This window comes from Triticum aestivum, chromosome 2B (genome assembly GCF_018294505.1).
Source record: "Triticum aestivum cultivar Chinese Spring chromosome 2B, IWGSC CS RefSeq v2.1, whole genome shotgun sequence".
In the NCBI taxonomy this organism is placed as follows: domain Eukaryota; kingdom Viridiplantae; phylum Streptophyta; class Magnoliopsida; order Poales; family Poaceae; genus Triticum; species Triticum aestivum.
This window is the reverse complement of record NC_057798.1, coordinates 87,777,422-87,800,156: the sequence shown is the minus strand read 5'-3', so window position 1 is coordinate 87,800,156 and position 22,735 is coordinate 87,777,422. Positions and strand designations below refer to the sequence as shown.

At 44.2% G+C, this 22,735-nt stretch overlaps 2 protein-coding genes across 5 annotated transcripts; both read right to left on the bottom strand.

Moving 5' to 3' along the window:
- Positions 1–1,298: 1,298 nt before the first annotated feature.
- LOC123043639 (subtilisin-like protease) lies at positions 1,299–5,332 on the bottom strand. The gene is made up of 4 exons (XM_044466156.1): positions 5,292–5,332; positions 4,493–4,602; positions 4,293–4,369; positions 1,299–4,008 (listed from the first exon to the last, which is right to left on the bottom strand). Exon 4 carries the CDS (start codon positions 3,615–3,617, stop codon positions 1,362–1,364), a length of 2,256 nt encoding a protein of 751 aa, XP_044322091.1. The 5' UTR covers positions 3,618–4,008; positions 4,293–4,369; positions 4,493–4,602; positions 5,292–5,332; the 3' UTR covers positions 1,299–1,361.
- Positions 5,159–8,143, bottom strand: LOC123043640 (short-chain dehydrogenase/reductase 2b). 4 transcript variants are annotated; one of them, XM_044466157.1, is made up of 6 exons: positions 7,888–8,143; positions 7,364–7,402; positions 7,032–7,278; positions 6,864–6,941; positions 5,798–5,983; positions 5,159–5,706 (listed from the first exon to the last, which is right to left on the bottom strand). In XM_044466157.1, exons 1-6 carry the CDS (start codon positions 8,088–8,090, stop codon positions 5,326–5,328), a joined length of 1,134 nt encoding a protein of 377 aa, XP_044322092.1. In that variant the 5' UTR covers positions 8,091–8,143; the 3' UTR covers positions 5,159–5,325. The 4 variants fall into 4 exon arrangements, with proteins under 4 accessions (XP_044322092.1, XP_044322094.1, XP_044322095.1 ...); XM_044466159.1 differs by lacking the exon at positions 7,888–8,143 and adding an exon at positions 7,579–7,879; XM_044466160.1 differs by lacking the exon at positions 7,888–8,143 and adding an exon at positions 7,583–7,879.
- Between the last annotated feature and the right edge of the window lie 14,592 nt (positions 8,144–22,735).

Sequence of the window (22,735 nt, the reverse complement as noted above, 5' to 3'; positions counted from 1 at the left end):
CTACTGAAATTTAAAACAAACGAATATGGAACCAAAGTTATTTGGTTGCATCATAGGAGATACGTGAATTTTCTTTGGGGCCTATTCAATTTGCAGGATTCTCAAAATGCCCAATAGATAAAACACATGAATTGGATGTCATGACATGCCATTTTCTACATAAATAGGAACCACATGAATAAGCAAGTACAAATATGTTTGATGTGGCATAGAAAAACCACATGACTTTTTGAAGGATTAGGTGCATAAGACATAATTGACATTTAAACAAAGAAAAACTTTCAATAGGTTTGATCATGAAATTTTCCATTTTTTCAATTGAGAGCATAGTGGGCCATATGAAAACTTCCCAAATACAAATCAAAGCGTCATGAAAAGTAAATCCCCATAATCTTTCTGTGAAATTATTCTGAATCAAAGATCAAGAATTAGTTGTGTGCCATAGTAGCCAAAGAAACATTTCCCATGTGACAGGAGCAAATGGAAACTCGGTAAGTGCATGAATTTTTTCTATGTGACACAATCCTGCAATTAAAACAATGTTCAAGATCTCACCGCTGAGGAAGGAGATTAAGGTAACAATGCTCAAGTCCTTTTGTTGTAAAACTAAACAAAAAGAATGTCATTTTCTAGTGAAAGACCAAACAAGAATGCACAGTACTACTACGACCTGGAATCCTGGATATTGGGCTTGATGGAATGCATCCCAACTTTCTTTGCCATACCAAGTGATGGTGATATTTGGTCTAGCATATATGCGCTTATATCACACATGGCACAAAAGCACTATAAACATGAATTTCACGTCTAGCATACACGCGCTTATATTGAGTATTCATATGTGAAAACAAAGACAACTTGCGTCTAGCACAGCTCTCTAAAAATAGACTTAAACTCACAAACACATGTCTGCAGTAAACCCACGAACTTGCACATTCATACAACTGTACGAAACATGCAGACTTGTAACGAGATTTACACCAACAATTTTCACATTTCTTTTGTTGAGCACTTAGAGGGGGGTCTGCATTAAAGCAAAAAAGACTTTCAATTGCAGATGGCCTGTGATGGACACAATCGCCTCTCTTTCCACCCATTTTCTCTGTTTCTTATCTGACAAGAGTTTACAGAGACAAATGCACCTCCAGAGTTTCAGAAGTTATCGGCTTCTGTTTTCCTGTTCTGAACAAAAAGGTCGGTGGAGTTTCAAACAGGCATTAAGCAGCAGGACGCAATATCAAGTACGCAATATCAGACGCATTAACCTAAAATTTTGCACCAGTAATTCATAATACAAATTTCCATTAGTACTGTTTATTTATTATTATGTTGACAAAGTAAACATCTACTAATTACATCATTCATGGTGATGGGTCTGGAGCAGTATCGCCTCTTGGGGAGACAGCAACAATGGGGCTCCGCACGACATGCTTCTCCGATACCCAGCTCAAGCTTCCCTCCACGTGCAGTTCCTCGCTCAAGCCGTGGCTGCTCACGGACACGCTGAAGGTCTTCTTCTCTCCGGTTTTGGAGAATGCCAGCGTCTCCGGGGAGACACGCACTGTCAGTGATCTTGGCGCGTCCACCTTCACTGTGAATGTCGAGTTTGCTGGCCCAACGTTTGTCACAGTCCGCTTTACTGTGAATGGCGTCGATGTCGCTGACACGGTTATCGTCGGGTAGTTAAGCTGCACGGCGTGGACCTTGGGCAGCTTTGCACAGGTCAAGCTTGAGTTGCGCACGATGGTTGCTAGGCCGCTGTCACCTAGGAGCCAGCAGATGTAGCCGGCGTAGTCAGTGACACTGAGGTCGTACACCAAGCCAGGATCTGCGGCTCTGGTCGGGTTCACATGGCCGGCGCCTGTGTCGTACACGCCGGCCTTCCTATGTTGCTCGTCCAAGATTGAGCCACCAGTGCTATTAACGATGTCCGACGTCGTTAGGATGGCAGACTTGATGGCGGCTGGCGACCAGTCAGGATGGATGCTTTTGATAAGTGCAGCGACACCACTGACGTGTGGCGTCGCCATGGATGTTCCTGATATGATGTTGAAAGGGCCCCTTCCAGAGCTCGTGCTTGGCGGCCACGCGGCCAGGATATTGAGGCCTGGTGCCAATATATCCGGCTTTAGGATGCCGAGGGCGACGACGCTTGGACCACGGGAAGAGAAAAAGGGCACAACGGGGGCCGGACGGACACCAAACAGTGTGTTGTTGTAGATGAGAGAGGCCATGGAGCTGCTCTCTGATGACGCGGCATAAGCTATGAGGACATCACCGTCGGCCGCGCTCACCTGTACAACACTGGAGTTGAAATCCTGAACCATGGTGGCGTAGCCGCTGATTTCATCGTTGAACAGCACCACACCAGCCGCACCAGCACCCACTATTCTGTGGATGTTGGACTGTTGAGTCTTCGACCTAGTGCCTTCGCAGACCAAGATCTTACCGGTGATGCCACTGTCACTCTTGTAATTGCAGTTCCGTCGTTCCTCGGAGTAGAGGAGAGGGTGTGACTTTGAACTCAGACTCACTTTCTGGGTAAGTGCTTCTCCGTCGATGCTCCTGCCATTGCCGAGATGCAGGCCAGCAGCAAAGCTCCGATCCACGGAGCCGGCGGCGACCGTGAGCAACCACGGCGCCTCGTTGGTGATCGAGCCCATCCTCGGACCGCTATTGCCGGCGGCGCACACCACGAGGATGCCCTTGGACACAGCACTGAATGCACCGATAGCAATGGGGTCGTCATCGAAGCTGGCACTCGTGTCACCGCCAAGGGAGAGTGAGAGCACGTCCACACCATCCTTGATGGCCTCTTCTAGGCCTGCCAGTACGGCAGATTGCTTACAGCGTCTATTGGCGCATACCTTGTACATGCCGATGTGAGCGCCAGGAGCAATTCCAGCCGCGGTGCCCTTGCCCACGCCCGCACCATGGTATGATGCGCCGGTGACGAAGTTCCCGGCGGCAGTGGACGAGGTGTGCGTGCCGTGCCCCTCTTCGTCACCAAATTCATCACCCTGAATGAGTGACTTGGCACCGATGAGCTTGTTGTTGCACCGGGCCGCCTTGCACGAGCCCTTCCACCTTGTTGGGGGTGGCGAAACTCCATGGTCGTCAAAGGAAGGGTGCTTCGCATAGAGACCGGTGTCGAGTAGTCCAATGATGACTCCCTTCCCGTAGCCAGCCCGGCTCCAGAACCCGGTGCCGTTCTTTAGCCCGAGGAATTCCGGCGTGTGGGTGGTCATGAGCTGCAGCGTTCGGTCCGGGAATGCACGCACGAACCCTGGCTTCTTAGCCATAGCGTCGAGCTCAGCGTCGGTGAGCCTCACGGCGAAGCCGCTGAACACCTCTGTGTAGGAGTGGAGAAGGCGCGACTCGCTGGACTCATCCGCCAACGAGGTCGGCAAGAAAGACTCGTGCCACTGGCGGTGGGCGTCTTCGCCGGCATTCGAGCGCGGTGGCTCTACGAGCACGATGTAAGCACGGGAAGCAGAGGATTTTGTGGCATTTTGGTGTACGCTTGTGGCATCTGGATTGATATAGCACAGTGCGAGTGTAGGAAAGAGGATGGTGAGCAAGAGAAGTGGCACGGAGAGATTCGTAAACGACGCCATTCCTCAAGCCACGAACAGCTACACGAGGAAGATGATGGCAATGCTGGAATAGGATCAATCACGGGGTAATCTTTATACAGCACGAATGATTAATGCATTGCCTTATTTTTGGCATGTATTAATCACCGGGTAATCTTTATACAGCACGAATGATTAATGCATTGCCTTATTTTTGGCATATCTTAATCATCAGTTGATAAATCCAGCGCATCTTTGGCAACACATTAATGACTTTAATTTGCGCTAAATCTGGAAGATATGATAATGTTACTGGGATGGCAGGAACGTGGGTAATGCATCTACCCGGTTTTATGGTGCGGAATAGGGATATGGGGAAAGATATCTTCCATTCTCTTGATGATATTGAATAAATATACTCCTACTGAAGTATCTGCAAAATTGGAGGACAATTAATTTTTCAAAGTTAATACCTGCTGGTTCTGTATCCCCAGATATGATCTGCTATCATCTCATAAATGAGTACGTGCTATATTCGATGCAAAAAAAAAAAGAGTACGTGCTATATGTCAACAGATCCTTGGACAAAAATATCGTAGTAAATGACAATATCTTAGTCATGAAATCAGGTGAGGTTGAACGGGTCATTTCTATCAATATATTTTAAAACGAAAATTACCAGGAGCTGCACTAAGAAATGGGAGAAATGACACTGACCGAGTGGGTGCATGGAACGTCTGGCCTTGGCGTTCCAGTGGACCAATCTTCTGGTGCTCAGCGAATCAGATTATACTCTACAAACAGGCAGAAACACAAGATAAGGATTGCGGAGAACACGGACTGAACCAAGATGAGACGACCTCCTTGGAAAAGGAACCCGCGGCGGCCATTCCTAGTGCTTGGGAAGAAGGCCGTACCTTTTGCTTTGGCGAAGAAGCTCGCAAGGGTATGGGACATGGCACCGGATTCTGCTTCTTCGACCCCGTCGCCAATACCGCCACTGTGCCATCACCTTGCCAGAAGACACCTGTGGCAGCATGTACAGAAGAAAAACACTGAGAAAGATAAGTTGTGATTCGGGTCTTGAACTGGGGTCACTCAACAGCATCATTGCCTTCATTAACAGCAACAGACTTTTTATTGTTTGTTTGACGAAAAGCAACAGCGTCGCAATCCAGTGATTGAGAAGGGAAGAGCAGTTTACAAAGCTCACAAGGAGCACAACAACTCAAATTCTCCAGGGGGAAGAGAGACGACAACATACAACAAACACAAACACGCTATAAGGAGCTTCAGAGGTCTCGGAGGATCAATCAAACGCAGCAGGATTTTCATATAACCAAGCAAGGCGGGCGCCTTGAGCTTTGGCCCCCTAGTTGCTTGCCACCCGACAACACCCCTCAAAGAGAGGGAGGTGTCTCGTATAGGAACAAGGTGATCCACTGGGGATCACAACTCGCTAACCCAGTTGGCTTACGATGAAAACACAGACCTTGATCAGACACCCATATAACGACAGACAAACAGCAATAGACTTGTCGTAAGAAATTGAGTAAAAACATTGCATTACTAAATCCTTGATAGGAAACATCTAAGCTGAGACCTCTTATTATTGCAGACGCGTTTCACAATGCAGCGAATGGTAATCATGTTTGCTGGACCAGCCTAGCTAAGAAACATCTAAACTGAAGGTCTGAAGCGTGGAAAAAAGCAAACCTAAACAAAATGGCACCGGTCGTGTAACCATCGATCACCAAGCCTCCCCCATCTTCGTCTGGTCGAAGTAGCAGCCAGTGGGCCCGTCGCCAGGCGCCAGCGCCAGCATCACCGCGCCCCTCGCGCCTTCCTCCGGTGGGAGGACCCCCGTGTTCCAGTTGATCTCCGTCTTGACGAACCCAGGGTGCACGCAGTTGATGCGCATCTCTGGGTGCCGCCTCGCCAGGATACGGGTGTAGAGGTTCACCACCATCTTGGACATGCTGTAGGCCGGCAGCATCATTGGCCACCCAGCCACCTCCAGCCGCCCGTTCTTCATGTCCTCCAGGAACTCGCTCAGCATGGCCTCGATCCGCGCCTCGTCCCAGCTGTCGGCGTCGCGCAGGGACTCCCGCAGCTTCTCGTTCGGCATTCTCTGGTGGACACAGTACAGGTGCAGCTAGGCCGGGTGACTAAATTTTCCATTTACATTTTTTACTACAGTTGTTGTTGCAGCGAGGATGAACCTGCAGCTCTGAACGGAGGGAGGAGGTGTTGATAATCCTTGCTCCTGATGTGGATTTTTTCAGTAGAGGAAGAAGAGCTTCTGTTGCCCATTTCAGCCCATAGTAGTTGGTGTTAAGACATTTTACGGCCTCGTCATATGTTTGTACAATCACCGATTCGATCAGATGAGCTGCTTTGCCCGATAGCTGAACCAGAAAGTCAAATCAGAAATTATATTGTAATTAAACACATAATTCAAAATCTCCCATGAGAACATTGTGCCAAAATCAGGCATGAATATTCTGACTACAGTTGCAGGAGGCATAGAGGAGCAAATGTGTACTTTTGTGCAAAATTTGTAGATTCCGTCCGAAGCAAATCGACAAATTACAAAATAAATCACTAAAAGAGAAGGACGCTATTTTGTATCAATGCAAAATTCCACTTCAAAGCTACATGCACCAGGTTGCCCTATTGAGATAGCAAAAGGAAATCAGTTTTGTAACATTGTCAATGTTTAGTACTCCCTCCGTAACAAAATGTAAGACATTTTTTATTTGTAGTGGTTCAACAAAAAAGGTCTTACATTTTCTTACAGAGGGAGTAGTTTGGTAGCAGTGTCAAGGCTTAGTATCATTACTCAATACACTTGTACTTTATGCCACTCAACATTTCTGAAACCCCTCATTGGTGTCGCCAACAAGGTAGGTCCAGGCCCTATATGTCCATGAGACAGTGAGTGGCATATGAGGGATGAGTAAGTTTATTCTAGCCGCTCGAACATTCAAGCAGTTCGAAGATTGGTTTTGCTAACACAAACCAGCATGCCATTTTACCATGTCAGTAGCCACATCAACAGATTTTGCCACATTAGCCCATCTCTATCGACACTCAGATGTTTGGGTCGATGCACAAGTTTAGAAAATCAGTTGAAAGTTGATGTAAATTAAAGCTGAAAGTCAGAAAGGAGTCAAATTGAAAGTTTTTAGTTTAATTTGAAAATTCAAGAGCCTACAGGGTGATGGTTGTGTCTGAGTTCCCCTTCTCATGGACGCCAATATGGAAGTTGTTTCCAAGTATACATACCCACATCTTAGGATCAATGTTGAGAGCTCTCAGGCCTTCCTGGTCTACTGCCACCCCTCCAACACCTGCATTGTTGACCTGCAGTGTCCATCCTATCTTCATTATAGGGACTCACAAAAGTACAAACGGCAAGACATTCACTACAGAAGAAGAAACAAATGATTTTACCAAAATGTCGAGCTTCCCATATCTGGTCTCGATATATCGCGCTAATGAGGCACGACTACCAGCATCCAGTATATCAAGCTGATGGAAGATTATGTTGGAGAGGTTAGATTCACGGCAAAGGGACTCAACCGCAGCTTTTCCTTTCTCATCATCCCTTGCTGTGAGAATGACCGTCACACCTTGGAGAGCAAGCTGGCGGCACACCTCTATGCCGATCCCTCTGTTTCCACCAGTGACCACAGCAAGCCTGAATCACACAGGGAAAAGTTCAGCATCCTTGCTCATCGTCGTCAAGAGGAAAAAATGCGAGTTTCGGAGATGACGCTTATCACCTTTCAGGGATTGCCTCATGGTCACTCATCTCCTCGAGCCTATGGAACGATCAAAGCAAAGTTTTGTTTCGTCGGTTAGTTCACAGAGTAGACGGAACTATTACCTCCCTCCCAAATTACTTGTCTTGATACGGATGTATCTAACACTAAAACATTTCTTGATACAACCGTATCTAGACAAATCTAAGACAAGTAATTCGGGACGGAGGGAGTACCTACTTGGTGTAGTAATTTAGCAAGTTGTGCCGGTGCTGGCGCTGGTGTTGGTGTGGATGGGTCTTGATATGAAGATGCAAAAATGTGTATGTGTTTTCTCCATGGTTTAACTACTTGGTACGACCGAATCATCTGAGATGCTAATCTGACGAAGATGGTTTGTTACATTCAGTACAGCTTCCTGCGCCTGATCTGCTGCTCCACGACTATATCCCGACGAACGTGTACGGTTTGCTTGCTACCGTTTACTGCAGGTAAAAGTGACAAGAACGCAAACAAACGGAGGAAGAGGGAGAGGGGGACCTGACCTGTGCAGCAGGGGTGATACCGGCGACGCCGCTGCGGCGGCCACTGAAGGTGCGGGCCTCTTCTCTGTGCGAGTGGCAACGAAGTTAGTCTGCTGGAACAGCGCGCTTGGTTGGTGGAGCGGCGACGGGAATGAGGTTACGCTCGGCCGGCGGCTGGGAGACGAGCTAGCGGCGGCGGTGGTGGCGGAGAGGTGATGGCTCATCTGGATGGGTCAACGAGCTGAGCGAGTGGGGAAAGTGAAGGCGCCCACATTTCTCGACAGAAAACGAAGGGGCCGAGATAACAAGGCTTTCAGGCCCATCAAAAATATTATACATTTTTTCGCATACATCAGAGACTTTTTCTAGTACATGTCTAATACTCCCTCCGTTCCTAAATATAAGTCTTTATAGAGATTCCACTATAAACTACATACGGATGTATATAGATGCATTTTAAGTGTGGATTCATTCATTTTGCTCCGTATGTAGTCCACCTAGTGGAATCACTACAAAGACTTACATTTAGGAACGGAGGGAGTATTTTTAAGTCCGTACAAAATATAACAGTGCTTAGATTACTACTCTAGTGATCTAAATTCTCTTATATTTCTTTACAGAGGGAGTACATAATTAAATTTTTCAAAAAATATTTTTCACACACAATGTACATCTTTCGTATGCACTAGAAACATTTTTTATACACGTTTACATTTTCAAATGGGTGATTAACATTTTTTTTAAAATATATGTTTTAGTGTCTTTTTTTCATGTGTCTTGTACATTTTTATGTATACAACAGCAACATTTTTTCTTATACATGTTTATTTTTTAATGCATAATTTACAAAAAAAAAATATGTTTTGATGTCTATATTTTTTATGAACCTTGTAAAAAAATACATCAGGAAACAAATCTATACAAGATTAACAATTTTATGAAATGCATTGTTATTATTTTCCAACATCTACTTTTTAAAAATATATTTCACATATATCTATATACTTATATCATATTTATGAATACATCATTAACATTTTCATAATGTCACATACATTTTAAACTATGCTAACAAAAAATTTACACAGCTTTAATATTTTTCAAAATCATGGGGTTTTAAAAAAGTTGTAATTTTTGTATTAATTTTTTTTCACTTTTCAAATTCCTGATCATTTTTCTGAATTCGTCATTGTCCCAGAAAACCAATATAGGAAACCAACAATCCAACATTGAAAAAAACCCACAAAAAGCAAGCGGACAAGTGAGAGAGCAGCTGTATCACACTAATGTAGACATTTTTTCAAAAAAAGACCAGAAAGGAAATATGTTAAAGTGTGTAAACATATTCATGATGTATATGAAAAATGTAGACATGTGTTGAAATAAAAAAGACTAAAAAACCTAAGATAATTGATGAAAACCAAAGAAAAGGAAAAGGAAAATGAAAAAAAAACAAAGAAAACCACTGTAAACATAGAAAAAATCGATAAGAAAACCACAGACAGGAAAACTTGTGTTGGAGCTAAAGTAATGGGTCCGCCCAGTAGCACCACACCAGAGGCGAGCCGGAGTTATGTCTCACAATAAGCGAGAAATAGCCCCCGCACTCACAAGCTATCTGAAGTCCGAAGTTATCTTAAAATAAGAATTTTGTGTTTATACACCACCTAGAAAAGTTTAGGATCTCGATGCAGATTAAAAGTTTACTGTCTAGAAAAGTTTACGATACACACTGAATATTATTTTATAAATATACACTAAATATTATTGCATAATATACGATGATAATTTTTGTTATATATATTGAACACTTTTTCAATATACAATGATCTGCAAAAATATCACATAATAAAAGATAACAGAAATCCGAAAAGAAAAAACATACAAAAAATAAAACAATCAACAAAGGCCCGGGCGTGTCTAAAGTTTAGACTATAAAACAATATAAGCTTGTACTTTTACGCAAGCCATCGAGTGGCACAGTGGTCTGCGCGCAAGCCGAATTTGGCGCGACCCAGGTTGCGCGAAAAAAAAATGTCAGCCTTTTTTTTGCAAACAAGGGCATTTGTGTGATTACATATAAAGAAGGGGGGTTTTGTGAAAGGACATGCCACGATTTCCCTTGACAGGAAGGCCCCAGTTTCAATGTCAATACGTGCTTATACGGAGTTTAGATCGTTGTGTAGCCGCACTCCTGGAGTTAATTGCACAGAAGTATCACAATTCGGGCATCACATGCAGATTGGTACCACGATTGCTAATTTTTGCGTGTCAGTACCAACATTCGTCCAAATTTTTACAAATTAGGCTAAAACGCGTATTTATACGTACTGACAGTGTACCAGGTGCCGACGTGGCATATTTTTTGCAGAAAACCCCTTGGCTTTATATGTAATCACATAAATGCCCATATTTTCACAGGAAAACCGCCATTGAGAGGGACTTTTTTTTTGTTCGCAAGTTTTTCACAGACTTGTTCCAAAGTTTCCGGCGAATTGAACAAATAAATAACCGGAACGAAAAAACGGGCGCGAGCGCGATTCGAACCCGCGACATGTTTGGTCTGCCGCTGGGACCACCTAGAAAAGTTTAGGATCTCGATGCAGATTAAAAGTTTACTGTCTAGAAAAGTTTACGATACACACTGAATATTATTTAATAAATATACACTAAATATTATTGCATAATATACGATGAACATTTTTGTTATATATATTGAACACTTTTTCAATATACAATGATCTGCAAAAATATCACATAATAAAAGATAACAAAAATCCGAAAAGAAAAAAACATACAAAAAACAAAACAATCAACAAAGGCCCGGGCGTGTCTAAAGTTTAGAGTATAAAACAATATAATCTTGTACTTTTACGCAAGCCATCGAGTGGCACAGTGGTCTGCGCGCACGCCGAATTTGGCGCGACCCAGGTTGCGCAAAAAAAAAAATGTCAGCCTTTTTTTGCAAACAAGGGCATTTGTGTGATTACATATAAAGAAGGGGGGTTTTGTGAAAGGACATGCCACGATTTCCTTGACAGGAAGGCCCCAGTTTCAATGTCAATACGTGCTTATACGGAGTTTAGATCGTTGTTTAGCCGCGCTTCTGAAGTTAATTGCACAGAAGTACCACAATTCAGGTATCACATGCAGATTGGTACCATGATTGCTAATTTTTACGTGTCAGTACCAACATTCGTCCAAATTTTTGCAAATTAGGCTAAAACGCGTATTTATATGTACTGACAGTGTATCACGTGCCGACGTGGCATATTTTTTGCAGAAAACCCCTTGGCTTTATATGTAATCACATAAATGCCCATATTTTCGCAGGAAAACCGCCTTTGAGAGGGACTTTTTTTTGTTCGCAAGTTTTTCACGGACTTGTTCCAAAGTTTTCGGCGAATTGAACAAATAAATAGCCGGAACGAAAAAACGGACGCGAGCGCTTCTGAAGTTAATTGCACAGAAGTACCACAATTCAGGCATCACATGCAGATTGGTACCACGATTGCTAATTTTTACGTGTCAGTACCAACATTCGTCCAAATTTTTTCAAATTAGGCTAAAATGCGTATTTATATGTACTGACAGTGTATCACGTGCCGACGTGGCATATTTTTTGCAAAAAACCCCTTGGCTTTATATGTAATCACATAAAAGCCCATATTTTCGCAGGAAAACCGCCTTTGAGAGGGGCTTTTTTTTTGTTCGCAAGTTTTTCACGGACTTGTTACAAAGTTTCCGGCGAATTGAACAAATAAATAACCGGAACGAAAAAACGGGCGCGAGCGCGATTCGAACCCGCGACATGTTGGTCTGCCGCTGGGAGCTCTAGCCACTACGCCACAGCGTCGCTGCTGACGTCATACAGGCGAACTTTTTATTATACTAGCGCACACGCTGGGCCGGCACCTGGGCCAAGCAAAGCCTGCAATATTTTACAAAAAATTTAGTAGATGCAAAATGATCATTTTTTAATATATGCAAAATGATCATTTTTTCTTATTTTTACACAGGCTGTGTTAATAGCATTATCTTTGAGAAAAATATTAGTTTGGTAAACATGCAGATTACTACATGTGTTATTTTTTGACAAATAGAAATATGAACCCGAGAATGAAACTTTCATCGTTTTAAAAGAGTTCAATATATAGGTCACAAATGGTTTTATAATACAAAAAAAGTTCATCGTATATTTATATAAAATCATTGTACATAAAAAAATGTTCAATGTTCAGTGTTTATTTACAAAAAATATCGCAGAATAAAAAGTTCACTATAAACTTAAAAAATGTGATGGTCATTTTGCATCTATTAATTTTGTTTACATAATGCGCAGTGAATATTTATTACAAAAATGATCAATATAAGTTAAAAATTCTTAATATATGTTGAACAATTTTGGTAACATATATTAAGAAAACTGTTCAACATACCTGTGGCCTGGAGGTCCTGCCCGCCTTTTAACCAGAGCATACCTGTGGCCTGGTGGCTAGCGCGCTCCGCTTGCGTGTTGCTGGTCGCAGGTTCGAAACCTGTTGATGATGTGCTGTTTTTCCTTTATTTTATTTATTTATGCTGAACATTTTTTTAAATACGTTGAACAATTTTCTAAAGATACGATGAATATATTTGACATAATGCAAGGTGAATTTCTTGTAATTTATGGTGAACATTTTCTTAGACATGATGGATTTTCGTAAAATTTTGCAGGCTTTGCTTGGCCCAGCTGCCGGCCCAGCGTGTGTGTGCTAGTATAATATACATTTCGCCTGTATCACGTCTAGCGCGCCCGGCGGCTGACCTGCAGGTCGCGGGTTCGAATCATATGATGCCCGAATTATGGTACTTCTGTGCAATTAGCTCGCGCTCCTAAGACTTGATACTGATTTGTAAATTTTTTAAAAAGTGATACCGATCCGCAGAGACTGCCCCAATTGTGGTACCGACCTGCTATTAACTCTAATATGTCTGATCTACGGAATAATATGGTGATGGCCTTTTTAAGTAACTTTTAAATCTGTGCAAACTTTTAAAGAGGGGATACCAGAACAAAACCCTTAACAAAAATCATCTTCATGTCAGTGTAAAAAAAGTATGTTATCTTAGTACTAGCAAGCCATTGGCATCCACGCCCAGATTCCCCAGAAGTTAACTGAACATGGACAGAAGGTTCATGATCGCACAAGCACGAGCAACAAATCCGGACCTCCAATGTCATCCTTGTGCAGCGAACTGATCGAACGCGACTTACAAGGAGACAACCGATCTACCTAAGATTCGACAAGATCCAGAGTGATCCTGCATGCCTAGCCAGAAGGGAGCACGCACGCCATCTGTTGCTGCCGATTGTAACTTTGCTCGCCGCACTCTGGGAGATCGCATTATCCTACACCACCAGTTCGTTGTTCAGAGAACCTGTACGCCCTGAGGACGAAGACGGCATGTGCTCGGCACTTGGCACACTGGCCGGACGTGTTCTTCGAGCGTAGGCCTGTGTGGCCCGTGGAAGAAGCGTCCATTTTTTTTAGGTCGAGATCGTCTCGGTTACAGCAACCACTACGTGAGCTCGTGCCTATACTGACCTTGACAGAAGCTGGAGGAAAGGTCGTATGTCAACTCAAATTATGTATGGATTGACAGTATTAGGGAACTGAAGCGCAGCTATCGTGAGATTACTCTGGCTTAATTGTACACTGCTGTTGCTGCCGGAGGCATGGGCGACGGGCACACATTGGTATGATATGACGCACACCCCTGACCTGCAAGTTGCTGGCGCTAGTTGACCTGCCCTCGTTCTTAATCCAACCATCAACGTCCCGGCCATAAACATAGCTGCACACTTGTGCAGTCCTTTTCTCACTTCTGGAGCCTGATCCTGTGGATCATTTATTCATTTACTCAAATATTATTCTCCATGTATGTTCCAGCTGTGCCACTCCAAAGTCTGAGCAGATGTGGTTGGGCATTGAGATTGAAGAGGCGGCGATCCACTAGGAAACGTGAAAGGGCGGTCGTCGTTGTTAATTTTTGTGAGTTTTGCCAGTGTGCGTCTGTGGAGGCGGCTGCTGACCTGACCAACCTGCCGACACCTAAAAAAAGATATCCACATGGCGAAATGGTACGCGCCTACGTGGGGCCTGCGAGAGATATGTGTGTTCGATCGAGCTCATCGTGTAGACAAAACCAGCCTGGTAATGGCAGCGAGGTCGATCTGGATAAGTTAATGTGTGGCCTCCCCAACAGTTGTTGCAGGCCGCTTGGGACTGCACCATGTGGGCAGGACCAGCTAATGGTCGTCATGGTTTGGAAATTAACATGAGAAAAAGCAAAGGACTGCCTATACGGCTGTGCGTACGGCAATCATCTAATTTTTGCCCTGGCCCCCGTTCATTCTGCTTTCCCCCTCAACCCTAGTACAACTAGACTAGCATCAAATAGAAACATTGTATCGCCAGCATATTTGTGGCAACAATTGCAAGATACTAGTATTCTTAGACATGTCCAGTTAAATGAGGAGAGGGACAGCTGTGTGTGGACGCTTACTTCTTCTGGGCCAGTTTTTCAGTCAAGTCAATGTATTTAATGCCAAAGGCCTTGCAAGTGAAATGTCCTTTTAGAAAACTTTGGTTCCTGAAAATTGCCTTCAAATATTGAAGTATGCCATTTTAGTATGCCTCAAATCATCCCTCGTATGCCCGCGGACGGGCCCGGTAAATGACCGGACAAGAGAGAGAAGGAAAAACGTAACCCAAGCGGACCCCTCGTATCATCCCTATACGTCCGGGCTGTCCGCGAACCTTCATATCTATCTCAAGATGGGGAGACACTAGTGCAGAACCGGCCTTTAGTGCTGGTTCGTAACGGCCTTTAGCGCCGGTTCTCCAACCGGCACTAAAGAGTGGGGACTAAAGGTCCCCCTTTAGTACCGGTTCATCACGAACCGGAGCTAAAGTGCGAACACGTGGCACGAGCCAGGCCCGGGTGCGCGTAGGGCTTTAGTACCGGTTGGTAACACCAACCGATACTAAATGTTTGGGTGTTTTTTTTATTTTCCATTCCATTTTTTTGTTTGCTGGTATTTCACGATACTACAAATTGTACACGTTATGCATATTTATAAATAGATTTTCTCGTACGTATAGAACCGTATATATATATATATATATATATATATATATATATATATATATATATATATATATATATCATCGAATGTCTCACAACCAACACCATTATTCACACATACAAATGTATATACATATACAATTTCTCCTACATATGTTGCCTTGGTGCCTCCGGAGCACGATGACAAGTGGTTCATGGGGCGGTGGCGGGTAATAGTATTCTTCTTTGGGATTTATGACCTGGTCGAGCAAAAATCCGGCTATTTCCTCTTGAAGTGCTAGTATGCGGTCCGATGGTAGGAGCTTATCCCGCACCTCTCTGAACTGTTAAGAAGGAGATCAATATGCATGTGTGTTAGCTGTGTGACTAGATATCGATAATGGTGTGAATAGTGTTTTGACAAACGTACCCAGTCCTGTCTATCAGATCTGCTCCTTTCGGATGTCATCATGCGAATGTTCTTGCAAACGTAGAATGCACACAGATTATTCCCCGGCGCCTGCTTCAGGGCCTTTACGAGAATGGAATTGAATCAGATAATGATTAATCAAGCATGATAATTAATTAATGATATTGAAACAAGAATTAAAGAGATGGTAGCTAGCTAGTACTACTTAATTACTTACCTTTGGTCGATGCCAAAACAACTTTTGTTTCCATTCGCCTGGAGTCACCTTGATGAACTTTGCCCATGCCCTACCCACCGGCAAAGAAAATTAATAAAGGGGTTATTAAATAGTTCATATCAGGAAATGACGAACTAATAATAGGACGAGATATATATAGTTAATAATGATTGAAATTACCTGTTGACTATCCCCTTCACGATGATGAAGTCACTTTCTTCTTTAGTTAGTGAATCCAGTAATTCAACTTTTCCTTCCTCAATTTTAATGTCTATCAAGACCTAGTACCAACTGCACACGCACACGTTTGCATGCCAGCGGGCATGTGCATAAAATTAATCAACTACCGTAAACCGTATACACTTAATTATTAACATCTAGCTAGCTAGTAAGCAAAAACAGAATTTATAGTACAAGACAGTGTGACTCATGGGAAGTTGTAAGGAAGTAGTATATCTTCATTGCTATTGAGGCGCTTCAAGAACTCTACCATGCTTTCCTCTACACCTGCTTGATAAAATGGAAACTTCCATATGTCCTCATTAATGGTATTTGGGTCAATGAACCCAATGCCATAGCGTCCAGATTTTTTCATTTCATACATCTTCATCCTGCATATAATACCACAGAAAAGAATATAGTGAGGATAATTACATATAATGATTGATCAAAATTATCACTACATAATTAGCTTGAGACTTAAATTACAGAAAGAAATCACTTACAGACAATAGCAACTGACGATAGACTTGTCGAGTGCGTCTTATTGTATAACTGAAAAAGTTATGTATACTAAATGGACAGAGCTTTCTCATGGTAATAATGCTCCTCCTTGACATTCACCATGAGGGACACTCGATTGGAAATCTTGGTCATGTTCATGTACCATTGATGCAATTCATACATTCTCGTTGGGAGGTCCTTGACCTTGTCTGGATGGACCAAAGGTTGGCCCCAGGCATATTTCCATTTTATTTCCGATTCTTTAAGCGGAGACATGGGCTCGATTTCGAGGAGTTGTCCAACAGAGATCTTGAGCATTTCAGCCTGCATGATATGCTCCTCCGTTATTACCACATCGCCCTGCTGGAGAACGCTAACGGTTTGCCCACAATAATATTTGGCGCGGGTACTCCTCTCATGTGTTGTTGGCACAACAAGCGGGGGGATCGCTTGCGCCGCCTGTTCTCCCAGCTGGGGAACGGGTTTCCTGCATTTTTTGCCAGCTGCTTGTTGGCTCGAGCTCGAGCTCGCTTCCTTCTGTAGCCGTGCTCGATGTAGCTTCCTGATTTGACGCTCATAGTCTGAGTCAACAGGCTTGGGAGCTGGTGCTCTAGCCATATGAATGAAGTGGTCAATCATTTTCTGAGGCACTTTCTCCTTTGGCGGCGGTGCCGATTTCGGTCCAAAATGGGCGTCCACTTGGGCCTGCACTATGGCCGCGTTTTGCTCCTCGGTCATGTCGTAAGGCCTCTGAGGAAGAGGAGTGAGGCTTGGACCATATTTATATCGCTTGTCTCCGCCTATACTTCCTGAATTACCTCGACTCGTACCGCTATGCACCAAAGCTGCGGCATGTCTCTTCTGTGATTGCTGAGACGGCGGAGACGGCTGACGTGGAGTTGGACCAGGAGAAGTGGCCTGACGATGTGCCGGACTTGAAGCAGGAGGTGTGGCCCGACACGGTGCCGGACTTGAAACCGGCGGAGGAGGTGGCGGACTTCGAGGAGGAGGAGTCTCACGCGTTCGTGGACTTGGAGGAGCGGAGTCTGCTGACTCGGTGGCAGACTTCGAGGAGTCGGCAGACGACGCGGTGTCGGTGGACTTCGAAAGATGATGCAATCCTTTCTCCATAGGATGATACGATGTATGGCCTCTCCCAGTGTGCGCTCGTCTTCACCTCCAGGAATGTCAAGCGTTAGCCCCGAATATGGGTCCACCACTTCATCAACCATGTCACGAGCATAACCCTCTGTAATCGGGATGCAATGGTAGGTTGCTTCGGGGGTCACTAGAAAAGCAACGCCGTCCGCCACCTTCATGGATATGTTCTTCATTTTGGAGTGTAGCTCACAGTTAGTGTTCTCTATGATGTCATCCACAGGGTATGTATCCAGCAGTGTGTCGCCCGGGGCAGAACCAACGCTGCTTCTCGGCATGGATGGGACGGTGCTATCCAATGCTGGACAATCATCCGCTTGATGCTGCCGCTGCTGAGACCTCCTTTCCTGGCTAAGTGAGTCGATCTGCTGCTGCTGCTGCTGGAATTTGAGTGCCAGGTCCGCGTGCCTTGCTTCTAGGCCTTGAAGGCGTTCTGCGTCCTGCTTCCTCTGCTCCTCCTACAGCTTCCTCTTCTTCTCCTCCTCCATCTTCTTTCTTGCACGGGACCTGTAGTCGTCATTCCAGTACGAAAAACCCTCATACCAGGGAATAACACACATGCCTCGTGTTCTTCCCGGGTGTTCAGGATTTCCCAGGGCGCGTGTAAGCTCGTCATTCTCTCTGTTGGGCGTGAACACCCCCGCTCGAGCTTCTTCTATTGCGTCAAGTATCTTTTGTTCGGCTCCTTTTAGACTTGCCTTCTTCGAAACCAGGCTTGTCTTCGGGTCCAACGCCCCCCCATGTGCATAGAACCAAGTTCTGCACCTGGGGGGCCAGCTCCTAGTAATCGGAGTGACCCCTGCACCCTCCATCTCTTGCTCAGACTTATCCCACTTAGGCAATCCCACCGCGTAGCCACCTGGACCCAGCCTATGGAACTGCGTCTTTTTTGCGGCATTTGCCTTGTTTTTCATCGACCATTCCTTAGATAATTATGAATTCTTGAAAGATCGATTTGTTAATATATCTTCAATAAAAAAACATGTGATGATCACCAGGATGCATGCTTATATAAATATATACCTCGACGGAAGTCTTTGTTATTTGAAGATCAGCATTGTCTGTGTCATCACTAACATTGTCTGTGTCATCATAATCATAGTTCATGACTTCATCAGCTCGGTCGTCGAGATCGAATATCTTTTCATCACCCTCTCCGGTATTGTTCAAATATTGGGAGTCGTCATCTTCATTTAGATCATCTAGCCTATGAGGGTTGCGTATGATGTCGAACAATTCCTCTTCTCTCTCTCTGCCGGCCGCCATAGCTTTTACTTTACTAATTAATACAGAAGAAATATAAAACAATTTAGTATTCAAATTACAATGCATGGATGCAATTAATCAATAAGGAAAAACTGAATCTCGAATACATCGTCTCGAATATATAATCTCGAATACATCATCGTCTTAATATATATAATCTTGAATACATCGTCTCGAATATTATATATCGAATACATCACTGGCTAGGTACCTAATAAAGATCGAGTACTACAGAAGAATCTAGGGCGCCACTCGCGGTTCCTGGGGCGCGGGCGGTGCACACCCAAAGAGAAGGAACCATCACAGGATCATATCTCCGGTCATCTGCCCAAAGAACCCGCCAAGTAGTGGAGAACCTGACGTCGTCCATAGCAGCCATGTAGCGATGGACGTGCTCATCTTCCTCCCTGACACGGCGACGCACCACCTCCGGCAGGGCCGACTGCCTCTGCACTGAATGTGGCCCACGCGAACGCCACCAAAGAAGATCAGGGTCGACGACGGGACCCGAGGTCGGGTTCCTCACCAAGCGGCGCGCCCCTCCAGGTAGCACCTCCCAGTGCCAGCCCGGCGGAGCCTAGTCCCGGACATGGGTCCTCTGAAGCAGGACGTCATCGCGAACGGGTCGACGGCGAGGATGCGGGCCGGGCATATCGTCGAGAACAAATACTATATGCCCGCAAAAAGTAACATTTTTTAAATGATTGGATTGTGATAACTAAAATTCTATATATATGCAAATTCTAACAATTTGACATTAATCTAATTCATCTAACTAAAACTAATTCTAAAATTTCCTGATTATATAACTAACATTTCTATAACAATTCTAATATTTATATAACTAAAAAACAGAAAAATTGCTAACATTTCTATAAATATTTCTATAACTAAAAAACAGAAAACATTTATAACATTTCTATATAACTAACATTTCTAATATTTATATAACTAAAAGACAGAATAATTTCCTAACATTTCTATAACTAAAAAACAGAAAAATTTATAACAAACAAACTAATAATGTGTGTGTGTAGTGTGTGTGTGTGTGTGTGTAGTGTGTGTGTGTGTGTAGTGTGTGTGTAGTGTGTGTGTGTGTGTGTGGACATGGCGGCCGGAGCGAGCTCACCGGCGAGGCGACGACGGGGCGGCGACGACGGGGCGACGGGACGGGGCGGCGACGACGGGGCGACGGGATGGGGCGGCGACGACGACGGGGCGGGGCGGCCGGGGCGACGGGGACGACGGGGACGACGGGGACAGGGACGGCCGGGGCGGCAACGTCGACGGGGGCGGCGACGAGGGGCGGGGACGGCCGGGGTCGGCGACGAGGGGTGGGGGCGGCGACGTCGACGGGGACGGCGTCGATCGAGGCAGGGCGGCGCGACGGAGGGAGGAAACAGAGGGAAGAAACAGAGGGAAACTAAATTTTTTTAAGTGTTGTATATATAGGATGGACCTTTAGTACCGGTTGGAGCCACCAACCGGTACTAAAGGTCTGTTTTGGCCAGGCCAAGCGGCGGGAAGCGCACCCCCTTTAGTACCGGGTGGTGGCTCCAACCGGTACTAAAGGGGGGTATTTAGTACCGGTTGGAGCCACGACCCGGTACTAAAAGGGGTGCACTGGCTCCAGGCGGTGCGCAAGTTTAGTCCCACCTCGCTACCCGAGGGGCTACCGCACTGGTTTATAAGCCCCAGTGCGGTAGCTCTCTCGAGCTCCTCTCCTAAGCAGGCCTACTGGGCCTACCTGTCCTCTTCTGCCCTGTGGGCCTACTGGGCCTTTGCGGGCCTGCATCCTGGCCCAACTAAAGGTTGTGTTCCTAGTCGTATGCAGGTCGCTTTGGCCCAGTAGGCGGGCTTTTTTATTTTCTTAATTTTTTCGCTTTATTTATTTTTGTTTTATTTATTTTTGAGTTGTTTTTTGCTGTATTTAGAGTTTCTTTGTGAATATTTTTGCTTTAGGTACAAAAAATTACAAACTTTCTGTTAGTGCCGGTAGTTTTCAAATTTGAATAGTTTAAATTTTGAATTATTTGAAATTTGTGTGAATCACTAGTTTGTGAATAACTTAACTTTGAAAAAAGTTTTTTCAGTGATTATTTTTTCTTATGTTTAATATTAGTGTGTTTTATCATTATATTTAATTTGGTAATGCTTAGGTTATTTCAAAAATGAAATGCCTTTGTAACATTTCAGTTTTCGTCGGAAATCCTGATGCTTCGAAAAAGATTGTCCATTTTGTACACGAAGTGTATTCAGTTTTTGCCGTAATCCTCTCTACTTTTTTGCACATGCCATTTGTATGAAATTATGATACCATGCTAACTTTCAACCTTTTCTGAGTTCATTTCAAATGCTTTTCAATTTCAGGGTCATTTAGCTGGAAAAAATCAGTAAATGCATGAAAAGAATTTGTTTGCACATAAAATTTCTTCGCGTTTCAAATGCCAAAACACATAATTAACTACCCTAACTATTACAGACATTCCCTCTTGGGTGTGAAACACAGAAGAAAGTGATGATAGTGAAGCCGATCACATCCCAGATCTTTGGGTGTGAAACTTTTTCTTCTCGTGTGTCCCTTTGCGCTGTAGCCATGGAAAATCTTCATCATTTAACTGGATGCTCGGGTCAATATTCACTGTGAATGGAGCAATTTCATCAAACTTTTCATAATCTTCTGACATGTCTGTCTTGTTATCCACTCCCACGATGTTTCTTTTTCCTGAAAGAACTATGTGGCGCTTTGACTCGTCGTATGATCCATTCGCTTCTTTATCTTTTCTTTTTCTCGGCCCGGTAGACATGTCTTTCACATAAAAAACCTGCGCCACATCATTGGCTAGGACGAATGGTTCGTCTGCATACGCAAGATTGTTGAGATCCATTGTTGTCATTCCATACTGCGGGTCTTCCGTTACCCCGCCTCGTGTCATATTGACCCATTTGCACCGAAACAAAGGGACCTTCAAATCACCTAATCCATAGTTAAGTTCCCATATGTCCTCTATGTAACCATAATATGTTTCCTTTCCCGTGTTGGTTGTTGCATCAAAGCGGACACCACTGTTTTGGTTGCTGCTCTTCTTATCTTGGGAGATCATGTAAAATGTATTCCCATTTATCTGGTACCCTTTGAAAGTCATTATATTCGAAGATGGTAACTGGGACAGCGAGTATAGGTCATTTTGAATATCGCCATCATTCAGGGCACGTTTCTACAACCAACCGGCGAAAGTCCTCGTTTGTTCACGTGTAATCCAGTCGTCAGACTTCTCCGGGTGTTTGGACTATAGAAAATTCTTGTGTTCCTCCATATACGGATCCACCAAGACGAAATTCTGTAGAACTGTGTAGTGTGCTTCAGTGAGAGAATGCCCGTCCATACATATTATTTGATGCCCTCCTAGTGTGCCTTTTCCTTCCAATCTGCCCTTATGCCGCGATTCAGGAACACCAATCGGCTTAAGGTCAGGAATAAAGTCAATACAAAACTCAATGACCTCCTCATTTTCATGGCCCTTCGAGATGCTTCCTTCTGGCCTAGCACGGTTATGAACATATTTCTTCAAGACTCCCATGAACCTTTCAAAGGGGAACATATTGTGTAGAAATACAGGACCCAAAATGTTAATATCTTCGCAAAGGTGAACTAGGACGTGCGTCATGATGTTGAAGAAGGATGGTGGGAACACCAACTCGAAATTGACAAGACATTGCACCAAATCATTCTATAACCTTGGTATGATTTCTGGATCGATTACCTTCTGAGAGATTGCATTGAGGAATGCACATAGCTTCACAATGGCTAATCGAACGTTTTTCGGTAGAAGCCCCCTCAATGCAACCGGAAGGAGTTGCATCATAATCACGTGGCAGTCATGAGACTTTAGGTTCTGGAACTTTTTCTCTGCCATATTTATTATTCCCTTTATATTCGACGAGAAGCCAGACGGTACCTTCAT